At 35.6% G+C, this 12,793-nt stretch overlaps 1 protein-coding gene across 4 annotated transcripts in view; it reads right to left on the bottom strand.

Moving 5' to 3' along the window:
- The window catches only part of LOC149800250 (uncharacterized), a 343,724-nt gene that overhangs the window by 113,134 nt on the left and 217,797 nt on the right, over window positions 1–12,793 (bottom strand). For 3 of the 4 annotated variants that reach the window (XM_089959830.1, XM_089959833.1, XM_089959832.1), the window contains 2 exons: window positions 12,203–12,252; window positions 10,944–10,970 (listed from right to left, as the gene is read on the bottom strand). In XM_089959830.1, coding sequence (XP_089815956.1) covers window positions 10,944–10,970; window positions 12,203–12,252 — 77 coding nt within the window. The remainder of the gene's footprint in view (window positions 1–10,943; window positions 10,971–12,202; window positions 12,253–12,793) is intronic. The other variant, XM_089959831.1, reaches the window with a different exon arrangement.

Here is a 12,793-nt window from a genome sequence, read left to right as displayed (position 1 = left end):
GCTTGTTCTTTATGTTTGACAAAAATAGAAAAACAGTCTTAAGAGTTCTTCAGTCTGGACCTTTGAAAAACATGACCTTAGATTCTCTATAGAACCAAAGCACTGCTACAAAAGGTCCTTAGACAATCTAATTTAAATCAGAACTGACTCAAGGAAATATGATGGACACCAATGAGAGGCAATGTTTGTTTACCTTTCAATTCACCGATCAAACTTTCACTTTTATAAAGAAAAAAAAAAACTTTGTTCAGAACATGTTGTTTCTAACAATATCACTCCTCAACATAAAATGCAACACTTTATAAGACAGTTACTAAAAATGGTCATAAAAATACGTCACCAGTACATAAACCTTTTTATCAGTACTGGTCAGATCAACTCCTTGTAACTTTTTATCAGTACCGGTCAGATCAACTCCTTGTAACCTTTTATCAGTACCGGTCAGATCAACTCCTTGTAACTTTTTATCAGTACCAGTCAGATCAACTCCTTGTAACTTTTTATCAGTACCGGTCAGATCAATTCCTTGTAACTTTTTATCAGTACCGGTCAGATCAACTCCTTGTAACTTTTTTTCAGTACCGGTCAGATCAACTCCTTGTAACTTTTTATCAGTACCGGTCAGATCAACTCCTTGTAACTTTTTATCAGTACCGGTCAGATCAACTCCTTGTAACTTTTTATCAGTACCAGTCAGATCAACTCCTTGTACCTTTTTATTAGTACCAGTCAGATCAAGTCCTTGTAACTTTTTATTAGTACCAGTCAGATCAAGTACTTGTAACTTTTTATCAATACCGGTCAGATCAACTCCTTGTAACTTTTTATCAGTACCAGTCAGATCAACTCCTTGTAACTTTTTATCAGTACTAGTCAGATCAGCTCCTTGTAACTTTTTATCTGTACTAGTCAGATCAACTCCTTGTAACTTTTTATTAGTACCAGTCAGATCGACTCCTTGTAATGTTTTATTAGTACCGGTCAGATCAACTCCTTCTAACTTTTTATCTGTACCAGTTAGATAACTCCTTGTAACTTTTTATCAGTAAATGTAGATTTTTTTGACTGGGTCTTAAGCTATCTTTGGCTTGATTTAGCATGATGTTAAAGCAGTTGATAGTTCTAATATTCATTCATAAAGGGCACATACAGGAAGACAAATTGCTGCATTATTTTATTGACAGGTATGTGTTATACAGAAGCTGAAAATGATAATAAAATTACAATAATGTTGTTGTTGTTGTTGTGGGGTTTAACAGCATTTTTCAGCACACGATAGGCTATGCATGGCAGCAGTATTAATGGTGGAGGAAGAACCCGGGAAAACCCCGGGAAGAACCACCGACCCATGAGAAGTTACTGGCAAGCTTTCTCACATACCCACATTGGCCGAATCCTAGACTCGAACCCACGCAGAGAGAGGTGAGATGGCAGTGATCCGTAATGGAGAGCGCTTTAGACCACTCGGGACCCCAAAATTACAATAAGGACTTCTTATCATATATACTCACAAAAAAGTCAAGTCCAACTGCAAACAGCATATACCTTGATCTACCATCACATAACAAAATAGCATATATGGGTAAAACATATTTTGTTTAATGATTACTCCAAACATATTGCATAGACCCAGATCTGCCATCACATAATGCACCAGAGGATTAGAGTCAATGTAGTTTGACCCACTTATGTACAAGTAAATACAGTATTGGCTAAAGTGGGTATAGCTGCATTTTCCAAATAATAAAAGAATCCCTCACCATACAGCTCCCCTCTATACTGGTGGGTTTGATTATGAATCCCATTAAATTGGTCACTTCACTCTGTCATTTATTTCAGGATTTTAGTTCTTGGGTTATCAAACTTAAACTCATTCCTGAAAAGATCACTCAACTCAATAACCCCTGAACATATTGTCATTTTCACCAGAAATATGAGTAGGAAACACATTTTGGGGGCTACTTCTGAATACATCCAAATAAATCTGCTTCCAACAGATTTTCATTTAGCCTAGTTGTGTTAGAAACTTTTTCATTGGCTATTACCCAAAGTCCCCAACTTGCCCTCCTTTTTGCAAAGGTTCACCTCTCTGTCTGCAGTTTAGACCACTCTGCCCCTTAGAAACTGTGAGGCCAAAAAGTCTAAAAACTGGACACAAAAATCTGATTCTGACAACAATGGGCAAATGTTTTGTGTAAAAGAAAATCAACTTTTAATTAAAAAATTTGTTTTTCCCTCTGTAGTTCGTATTGCAAGTAGAAAGTCCAGATTATCTGGTATCATTGTAGAGCTACATCTGTCTACTTGTTTGTAATACCACCCACTTTGGCGTATCTTACATAACTGTGATGCTACAGAGCTCGGAAGTAGGGTACTACCTCCTGACACAAAAACATGGTGCCAGGGGTTAATGAGTTAAGTTTTAAGTGATGGAAACTATTTTTAAAATATCTGAAGCCCTCGTCTCATAAACATTGTCTTTTAATGTCAATAAGATCTAATAATCTGATATTCTGTGAGATATTCACTACACTGGTGGGGGGGGGGCTATTTAGCAACAAAAAAGAGATACAGCCATGACCACACTGCCTACACCTGATCTGTTATGCTGGTTAAAAAATGAATTAGTTAATCTATCATCAATTATTTGGCAGAAATTTATTACTGGCCATTGCATTTTTTCCTGTTCCCAAAACTAGCAGACATTTCTGACATGTTATCAGCAATACATAACCAAATGCACAGCTAAATACTAGAACCTGATGTGAACACCTATCTTGTGACATAACCAAATACAGGGCTAAATACTAGAACCTGATGTGAACACCTATCTTGACATAACCAAATGCACGGCTAAATACTAGAACCTGATGTGAACACCTATCTTGTGGCATAACCAAATGCATGGCTAAATACTAGAACCTGATGTGAATACCTACCTTGTGACATAACCAAATGCATGGCTAAATACTAGAACCTGATGTGAACACCTATCTTGTGGCATAACCAAATGCATGGCTAAATACTAGAACCTGATGTGAATACCTACCTTGTGACATAACCAAATGCATGGCTAAATACTAGAACCTGATGTGAACACCTATCTTGTGGCATAACCAAATACACAGCTATATACTAGAACCTGATGTGAACAATGTGGACAATATGTGGGAATGGTTCCTTCATACTGCCATCATATCAGCAGATCAGGGTTTATGTTGTCTGTTTCTACTGATTACTCCTAACAAATAGCATAGACCCAGATTTGCTGGTGCATTATGCAAAATCAGATTTGGGTCTATGAAGTTTGCAGATGGACTCAACTTGTAAGTAAAAATATCCAAACAAATGCATTGGTACATGGAGGAACAAGCAATATGGTACATTCTTTATGCTTTCTTTGAAGAATTATCCACAAGAAAATGGTTCAATATGTGTATTGATATAGATAATGTTTCAATTTGTATTATTCCCGAGCTATTAAAGTCATACTTATACAACAAGCCCAGCTGCAAAAATTACAGCAGCACAGACCAAGATATGCCATCACAATGCAGATATGATTTTGTGCAGTTTGTTAGGAGTAAAAATTAGAACAAACAACATACACCCTGATCTGCAGGCACATAATGATATGGCCAAAAAAAATATGTTGTTTGCAGCTGGACTTGACTTATAAGCGAGAATAGACAGATAAATCAATTTAGGACAATCTACAGCACCTCTCTAGCAAAAAAATGTACATAGGTACATGGCTGGCATACATGTATACATGTGGCATTCATCCATCATAAAATGCTTCATTTAATTATCAGCTGTGGGCAAATTTCTGATGACACCCAGGAAAATGACAACATTAACCCTCAAAGGAATTCACAAGTTAAAGACCATGAACCTGACCAACTGACCATTAAGCTGAACTTTGAGGTTATGGAAATTTAATTCACTCGGCCAGCTGACCAATGCCAACTAACATTACCATAAACACTCATGTTCCAAGTTGAATCCAACTGCAAACTGCATAGACCCAGATGTACTGTCACATAATGTGCCAGAAGATCTGGGTCTATGCTGTTTGTTAGCCCTTATCAGTATAACAAATAACATACACCCTGATCTGCTAATGCAATTTCTAATGATAGATCTGGGTCCATGTTGCTTGCAGTAAAACCGACTTATACATGAGTACATATGGTAATTAGACAATGTACGTGATCAATCAAAAAGCTGGATTTAATTGACAATAAAATAATGACATACAAACAAAGCCCACATACTTTTTCACCATGTCAATTTCTTGAAGAAAAAAATGTGTTCTTTTTCTACAGTATCATTTAGTTACAACTGAACATTTTGTCCAAATTGGACAAACAACAGGTAATGTACAGGAATTTATATAGGAATGTCCAAGTGTCCAGTTTAGCTGGCATGGACTGGGACAATGAAGTGTTGCTGAGATGTTCACACAACAATAGTCAGTTGGCTTGCAGTCAAGCTGGTCATAGGTCCAATGTGATCACTAATTAGAAAAACAACAGTATTTAATCTAACAGTCAATTAATGAACATACCCGACAAGACCTTATGTCCTCTTACTTCATTCAGGAAATTCAGTTTTTTATTTGTCAAAATCTTTTAACTCAATTCAGCCCCAATCCTGCCTGTAGGCACGATGAAGCTGTACCCTACTTTCAAGCTCTGTAGTGGGAAGGTCACGTAAGATACCCCAAAGTGGGTGGTATTACAAAAAAAGCAGACACATGTAGCTCTACAATGAAACCAAATAATCTGGACTTTCTACTCGCGTTAAACAATGCAGAGAGAAAAACTTATTTTTTGAGACAATTTTTTACACCCAAAATTTGCCCATTGTTGGAATCAGATTTTGTGTCTGGATTTTTAGACTTTTTGGCCTGTGATCTAAGGCACACAGACAGGTGAACCTTTGCAAAATGTAGGATAAGTTGGGGATTGGGAGTAAGAAGCAAAAAACTCTAAAAAGCAGACGTATTTGGCTGTATTTATAATTAAACTCCATATTACGTTTCCTACCCCCATTTCAGGTGAAAATAACAAAAATCTTCGGGGCTGAATGAGTTAATGAAATGCTGAAGTACAACAGAGCTGATAACATTTGAGTTTACCATATAAATTTTATAAAATTATGAATTTTATTTGGACAGTTTTTATCAGCAAGTAATCAATGATGACCTGATTGGACAGTTCTGATCATCAATCAATGATGACCTGATTGGACAGTTGTTATCATCAATCAATAATGACCTAATTGGACAGTGCTAGTCATCAATCAATGATGACCTGATTGGACAGTTCTTGTCATTAATCAATGATGACCTAATTGGACAGTTCTTGTCATCAATCAATGATGACCTGATTGGACAGTTCTTATCATCAATCAATAATGACCTAATTGGACAGTGCTAGTCATCAATCAATGATGACCTGATTGGACAATTCTTGTCATTAATCAATGATGACCTAATTGGACAGTTCTTGTCATCAATCAATGATGACCTATTGGACAGTTCTTATCATCAATGATGACCTGATTGGGCAGTTCTTATCATCAATCAATGATGACCTGATTGGACTGTTCTTATCATCAATGATAACCTGATTGGACAGTTCTTATTCAGCAATCAATGATGGCCTGATTGGACAGTTCTTAGAAGTGGTGGGTGAAAACTCCATTCTGATATGACTTCCATTCAGGAGAAGCACCAATAACAATATATTCCAAATGACTGCTGTGGTGGCCATATTGTATGTCATTTTCCAAATGACTGCTGTGGTGGCCATATTGTATTTCATTTTCCAAATGACTGATGACTGTTGTGGTGGCCATATTGTATGTCATTTTCCAAATGACTGTCGTGGTGGCCATATTGTATGTCAGACTAGCACTATTGTCATATAGGTGGCGCTACACAGTTTCGCATTTTGCATAGGGTTAGGATTTTAAAGGAAAAGAATGTCCCCGGCTTTCCTCACTGGTTATACTGGCTATTTAAAAAAGACCTTGTATATCTTAGGTATAATGCAAAGAACCTTTAATTCCCTTTATTTTGGTGTATGATTGATGGGTGTACTATGGGTTATAGAGTATACAGCTTGGCCTTTCTTCAAATGTGCACCTTTCAAAAAAGTGCTAGCTCTACTTGGTCATTTTCACTTCCTGAACTTCAGAGGTAAATTGTATAAAAAAGAGCCGATAACTTTTTTTACATTTTATATATTTGGTAATTCATTCATTGCACTTTCAGAAGCTGGTATCGTCTAGTCTGGCAAAATTCATTTTCCCTATTTTAATAGCTGCTATGTATAGTGTACTTTAGACTAATTCAGACTGATTTTTTAACACAAGGGAGCAGTCATTTTAGTTAGCATTGTGCTTAAATCATGTAAAATTTCCAAACGTACAATATCCAAAAGAAATATCATCCACATTACATTAATGTAGCGTAGAGGTATGCAAACATTCTCTCCACTGTGCATGTTTTAAATGTGAACTACTTCACCTTACATACGTCACTCTCTCAAAAGTACATATTATCTGGTAAGCGCCACCATAGGACCAACGAGACACGAAATGAAAAGAAAACTCCATTTTGATATGACATTCATTCAAGAGCAGCGATGATTTTCAAGATGGCTGCTGTGGTGTTTATATTGGATATCTTAGCAGCACCATTTTCATTTTTAACCAACTAGACCCTAGGATAAATGTCCACGTAAAGTTTCATGGCAAACCTCCCAGAAGTTTAGGAGTAATAGTGATAACAAACTTGTGCTAACATATAGACAAATGTTGGATGACAGACAACGGACAACAGGCCATAAGCTCTTCTGGTCTATAACCAATTGAGCTACTTAGGACTCTATCCGAGAAAAGTACCAGCTAAAAAGGACTCTATCTGAGAAAAGTACCAGCTAAAAAGGACTCTATCTGAGAAAAGTTCCAGCTAAAAAGGACTCTATCTGAGAAAAGTACCCAGTCATAATGTAATTCCTGATGCTGGTTGACCACCAGTACAAATGTAAATGCATACAAAGTACTTCTTTTAAAACCTTATAATCTGTAAAGTGAAGCAATTTTCTTGCAGTCTAAATGTGATCTGTGCTGAATGAATTGATCTGAAAGTGTACCCATCAGAAAGACATATCATGATAGGGACTTTAATGCATCTTGGATGGATCTTAAAGTGTACCCATCAGTAAAACACATCATGGTAGGGATTTAATGTATCTTGGATGGATATTAAAGTGTACCCATCAGTAAAACACATCATGATAGGGGTTTAATGTATCTTGGATGGATATTAAAGTGTACCCATCAGAAAGACACATCATGATAGGGGTTTAATGTATCTTGGATGGATATTAAAGTGTACCCATCAGAAAGACACATCATGATAGGGGTTTAATGTATCTTGGATGGATCTTAAAGTGTACCCATCAGTAAAACACATCATGATAGGGACTTAATGTATCTTGGATGGATATTAAAGTGTACCCATCAGAAAGACACATCATGATAGGGATTTAATGTATCTTGGATGGATCTTAAAGTGTACCCATCAGAAAGACACATCATGATAGGGGTTTAATGTATCTTGGATGGATATTAAAGTGTACCCATCAGAAAGACACATGATGATAGGGATTTAATGTATCTTGGATGGATCTTAAAGTGTACCCATCAGTAAAACACATCATGCTAGGGATTTAATGTATCTTACCAATACCAATGACTATTTTTTAACTGAAAATTTTTGTTTTCTTTTGGAAAATAGAGGGCCATTTTCTTGATAAAAAAAGGTTATTTAATGAAGAAATAATGGTATGGTGAGCATGATTTTCATGAATTCAGCAAATTTCTTGGTGTGATGTTTAGAAATCAGCATCAATTCTGCAACTGCATATCTCAGAATAGATCCTGCAAGTTACAGATCTATTCAATATATGCGATATTACTGAATTGATGGAGAAACTACTGACATAAAAATCCATTTCCAGCATTTAGTAATAAAATGTACATGTATCTTTGAACAATGATTGGTGTAATTTAGATATGATATACAGGTATCGTTATAAATTAGCAGGTTTGGTTTTGTGGTTTAATGCCATTTTCCAGCACATGATAGGCTATACATGACAGCCAGCATATCTGGTAAAGGAAGAAGATAGGAAGAACCACCAACTCACTGGCAAGCTTTCTAACATATCCACATTGGTTGAGCAAATACTTGACCCCACATGGATAGAGGTGAGATATGAAAATGCACGTGCCTTAGACCACTCAGCCCACCCACCCCGGAGACCATGAAATTAGCAAAATCTGTAGAAATCAATAAACTATGTATACCACAATTGGAAATTTATCTTTTTAATGATAGCATCTAATCCATTAAGGTCTTAAGATAAACCAAAGTTAGGCTACACTAGTTTCACATTTGTTACCATACTCATATTCTTGGATCCAACTGTGTAGTAGTGTTGCCGGCAGATCTGGATCTGAGCAGTTTGTTTGGAATAATCATTAGAACAACAATGACCTTGCCAGTACATTAGGCAAGGGCAGATCAGGGTCTGAGCAGTTTGTCCTTAGAACAACAATGACCTTGCTAGTACATTAGGCAAGGGCAGATCAGGGTCTGAGCAGTTTGTCATTAGAACAAAATGACCTTGCCAGTACATTATGCAAGGGTAGATCAGGGTCTGAGCAGTTTGTCATTAGAACAACAATGACCTTGCCAGTACATTATGCAAGGGCAGATCAGGGTCTACATTACTTCCAGCTTTATCTAATCTGTACACGGGTACATACGTTAAGTTCTTCACCAATAATATTGCATTCTTCCATGATCTGGCTGGGGTATATCATCAACTTCTGTAATGTCACCTGAACCCTAATATCCTAATTTCATATGCTGCTTGATTAAACATTTTCAGGTTTTATATCTCCTTTCTGTAGGTATCTGGCAAATTATGAATCTAGAAACTGATTATGTAGGAGTAATGATATTATATGACTTGCTCAATACACTTGCCAGGGCAATCAAAAATTACTTGCCCTGCAGAAGTATTTGCCAAGGCATTTGGAAAAGACTTGCTCTGTGCAAATATTTACCAGAGCAATCAGAAACTATGTGTTAATATTTGCTCTGACAAAACAAAAAGGTCCTCTCTTTGCATAAATGCCAGGGCAATCAGAAATGACTTAGAACCCTTGATCTCAAACTCTTTCCTTGTGCTCTAGACCAATCATTCCCAGAATTAGGAAAATAATGCCAGATAAACCTTGCTCAAAAGGCAATATGGACTAGAAGTAAGCATTGGAGTCAGGATCATGGTTCAAGTCCTGAAATGACCATTGCTTTTGTGTTCTTCAGCAAGCCACTGCATCTACCTGAGACTTGTACTTGTGTCACATCATTTTAAATTCAATTAAATTCATCCTGATTTCATCCTCAGAAAACAAAATTCTGTTTACATTCTACAGATGATTAGGGAAAGGTAACAATTCAAGAAGATTACCCACTCTCAGTCACTTCATACCACAGACAACTGTGAACCACTATTGCTAGCCATGAGCAGAAATCAGCTCTCTTTTCACCTATGGTCATCTGCACAAGATTTACTCATTCCTCTCTTATTGATCACAAAGTAACTGTGTTTGGAGGAGAAAAATCTGATTTGTTTACTCAATCCAGAATAAAGAACAAATCTGGTCAACCTTCAGATTTTTTTTTACTTAGGGTCATTCTGATTGGCTAAGCAGGTTTATTATGTTATTTTTAAAAAAATATATAATTGAGAAATGAGGAGCTCTGTTGCAGGCCACCATCAGTGAAAAAAAAAAGTATAGCAGATTTTCACTAGTGACACTTGATGATGACTGTCAACAGGCAAACATGTTCTCTGGGCCAGTGATGATGACTGTCAACAGGCAAACATGTTCTCTGGGCCAGTGATGATGACTGTCAACAGGCAAACATGTTCTCTGGGCCAGTGATGATGACTGTCAACAGGCAAACATGTTCTCTGGGCCACAGAACCAAAAACAGTAGGCTCTGAAAGACTTTTTTTTTAATAGGAGTGTAGATTCCTCCATATACAATAGTTTGCAAAGCTGAGTACGAGTGGTTGGCAGAGTCATTAGACTAATATTTTTAAAAATAAAAGTCTGCCAAAATTTAGTAACAAAAACCTTGTTCTGCCATTACATAATGTTCTGGCAGATCAGGTTCTATGTTGTTTTTTTTCTTTCCCTAATGATTCTTCCTCATGTCTTTGACTACTTCCCAATTCATTAGTAACTAATACTATGTTATGGAACCACAAAGAAGCAAAACCAGCTTAAAAACCAATCTTCTTGTAACAAATGGTGTTGGTCATTCACCACCATCGTCACTCGCTTATAACACACAAACTACATATATGCAGATCTGCCATCGCATAATGCACTGGTACATCTGGTTCCGTGTCGTTTGTTCGGTGTAATCAGTAGAACAAATAACACATACCATAATCTGCTGGCACATTATGATATGGTAGGTCAGGATCTTTGTTGTTTGCAATTTGACTTGACTTATAAGCGAATACATACGGTACTCCCTTATTGCTGTATACAGTAACAGACCATAAGAAAAACAACCAAAAATGCATTTTTAAAATAAACAGAATTAAACATCATTTAATAGAAAGAAATAAAAACAGGTAATTTATACCTCACTACATACAAGACATTATGAACAACAACCATTATTATTCCATTTAGAATTCCCAAGAATAGGGCATGTTAAATGCATAGAAATGGGGACAAAAAAAAAAGTGAAAATGTAAAACTAAAGTTAGTGAGGCGAACTGGCAGCTATTTAAGTTAGTTGACAACACTAAAAATTCCATCACATTCAAATTTACCTTGAAAATGAAAACCTGTATCTCCGCCTGTGAAAAATAAATGTACTTTAGCTGGAGGTACTAGCATGGATTCTGAATTTCTGAATTCCATAATTTGTTTAAATTATGTCAAATAACAGTACAATTAAGTAAAAGGCAAAATACACCTGAATGTCTTTAACTTAAAATACGGAAAGTAGATTCAATTCATAGCCAAATGTCTCTAACTTAAAATACGGAAAGTAGATTCAATTCATAGCCAAATGTCTCTAACTTAAAATACGGAAAGTAGATTCAATTCATAGCCAAATGTCTCTAACTTAAAATACGGAAAGTAGATTCAATTCATAGCCAAATGTCTCTAACTTAAAATACGGAAAGTAGATTCAATTCATAGCCAAATGTCTTTAACTTAAAATACGGAAAGTAGATTCAATTCATAGCCAAATGTCTTTAACTTAAAATACGGAAAGTAGATTCAATTCATAGCCAAATGTCTCTAACTTAAAATACGGAAAGTAGATTCAATTCATAGCCACAAAAAGAATTGAACTGTCAAAACTTTGTTTTGCAATTTAAAAAAGTTTGGTACCAAATGTTTTTCTATTAATACATATTAATTTATATTAATAAAACAACAGTCTACCAATTAATTTTAGCCTAGTACCAAATGTTTTTATATTAAATATACATATAAATTAATTAAAAAAACCAAAATCAACCAAATAATTTTAGTCTGGTACCAAATGATATTTTATTAATATATGTAATTTATATTAATAAAAAACAGTCTATCAAATCACTGTATGGTTAATTTTTTGTTATATTCATTGCTGTTTTTACTAGATGACAAATTTCACTGAAAGATAATTCCGTGTTCAATATTCACAAGTTGTTAAACAGACTAGAATCACAATTCATTAACAAACATTCTAAAAGTTTATCTACATCTTTGGACTGAAGATACTGTTCAACTTGTCAGTGTATTCTTCAATCTGAAAATTATAACATGCAGAATAAAACTTTAATGGTTGGTGAAAAATAGTTCAATTAATTGTACTGAGTTTGCTTCACAGCCAGTTGGTACCCAATTTAGTCTTACAGGTATTTCCTTTTTGGAGTAAGGGAAACAACTCCTCCAACCTTATTCTTTGTAAGCTTGTTTAAACCTTCCAGTAATGCAAGACAGTAAATGATATGGTAAATAAAGACTGTGACTAATGTTCACTAGATAATATATATACAACAAGGAAATAGGTAGACAAAAATAATTGACTCACCTCATCAGCTGCTGCGATGTGGTTGCGGCAAAAAGCCCTGGGCCTGAAATCTTTCCAAAGAAAATTGTTTAAAATAAATTCTTCAATTTACACATCTTAATCATGTTTACTATGTGCAAAAGGTTAAAGGTTAAATTATGAATTAAGAACAAATTTAAACCCTTCCTTTTTGTAAATGGAACAAATTTACAGAGAGAAAATATAAAGCAAGACATTTTAACGCTATGCATTTTCTTCAACATCGAAAGTTGTACGAAGAATTTAATTTTGAACAAATAATGTTTTATCATTTAATCAAACAGGGTTCAATTTAGAACAGTGGTTCTCAAAGTGGGTGGTACCACCCCCTGAGAGGCGGTGGGATTACTGAGGGGTGGTGGTGCTAATGCTTCTTAAAATGTATGGTAGGGGGTGCTAAGGTTAATCAAGGAGGCGGTGGCCGGAAAAAGTTTGGGAACCACTGCTCTAGATCCAAAAATTGCTGATTTTTAATCTAATTTCTCGAATAACTAAAAAATTAAACTAAAGGCAAGTAATTTTTGCACGTCTATTTACATTCAGATTCAAGTATAGCTGTCGAGATTAGATAGG

The sequence above is a fragment of the Sinohyriopsis cumingii genome, chromosome 5 (genome assembly GCF_028554795.1).
Source record: "Sinohyriopsis cumingii isolate HCF-2022 chromosome 5, ASM2855479v2, whole genome shotgun sequence".
NCBI lineage: Eukaryota > Metazoa > Mollusca > Bivalvia > Unionida > Unionidae > Sinohyriopsis > Sinohyriopsis cumingii.
Note: the sequence above shows the minus strand (reverse complement) of the source record. Positions and strands in the feature narration are given on the sequence as shown.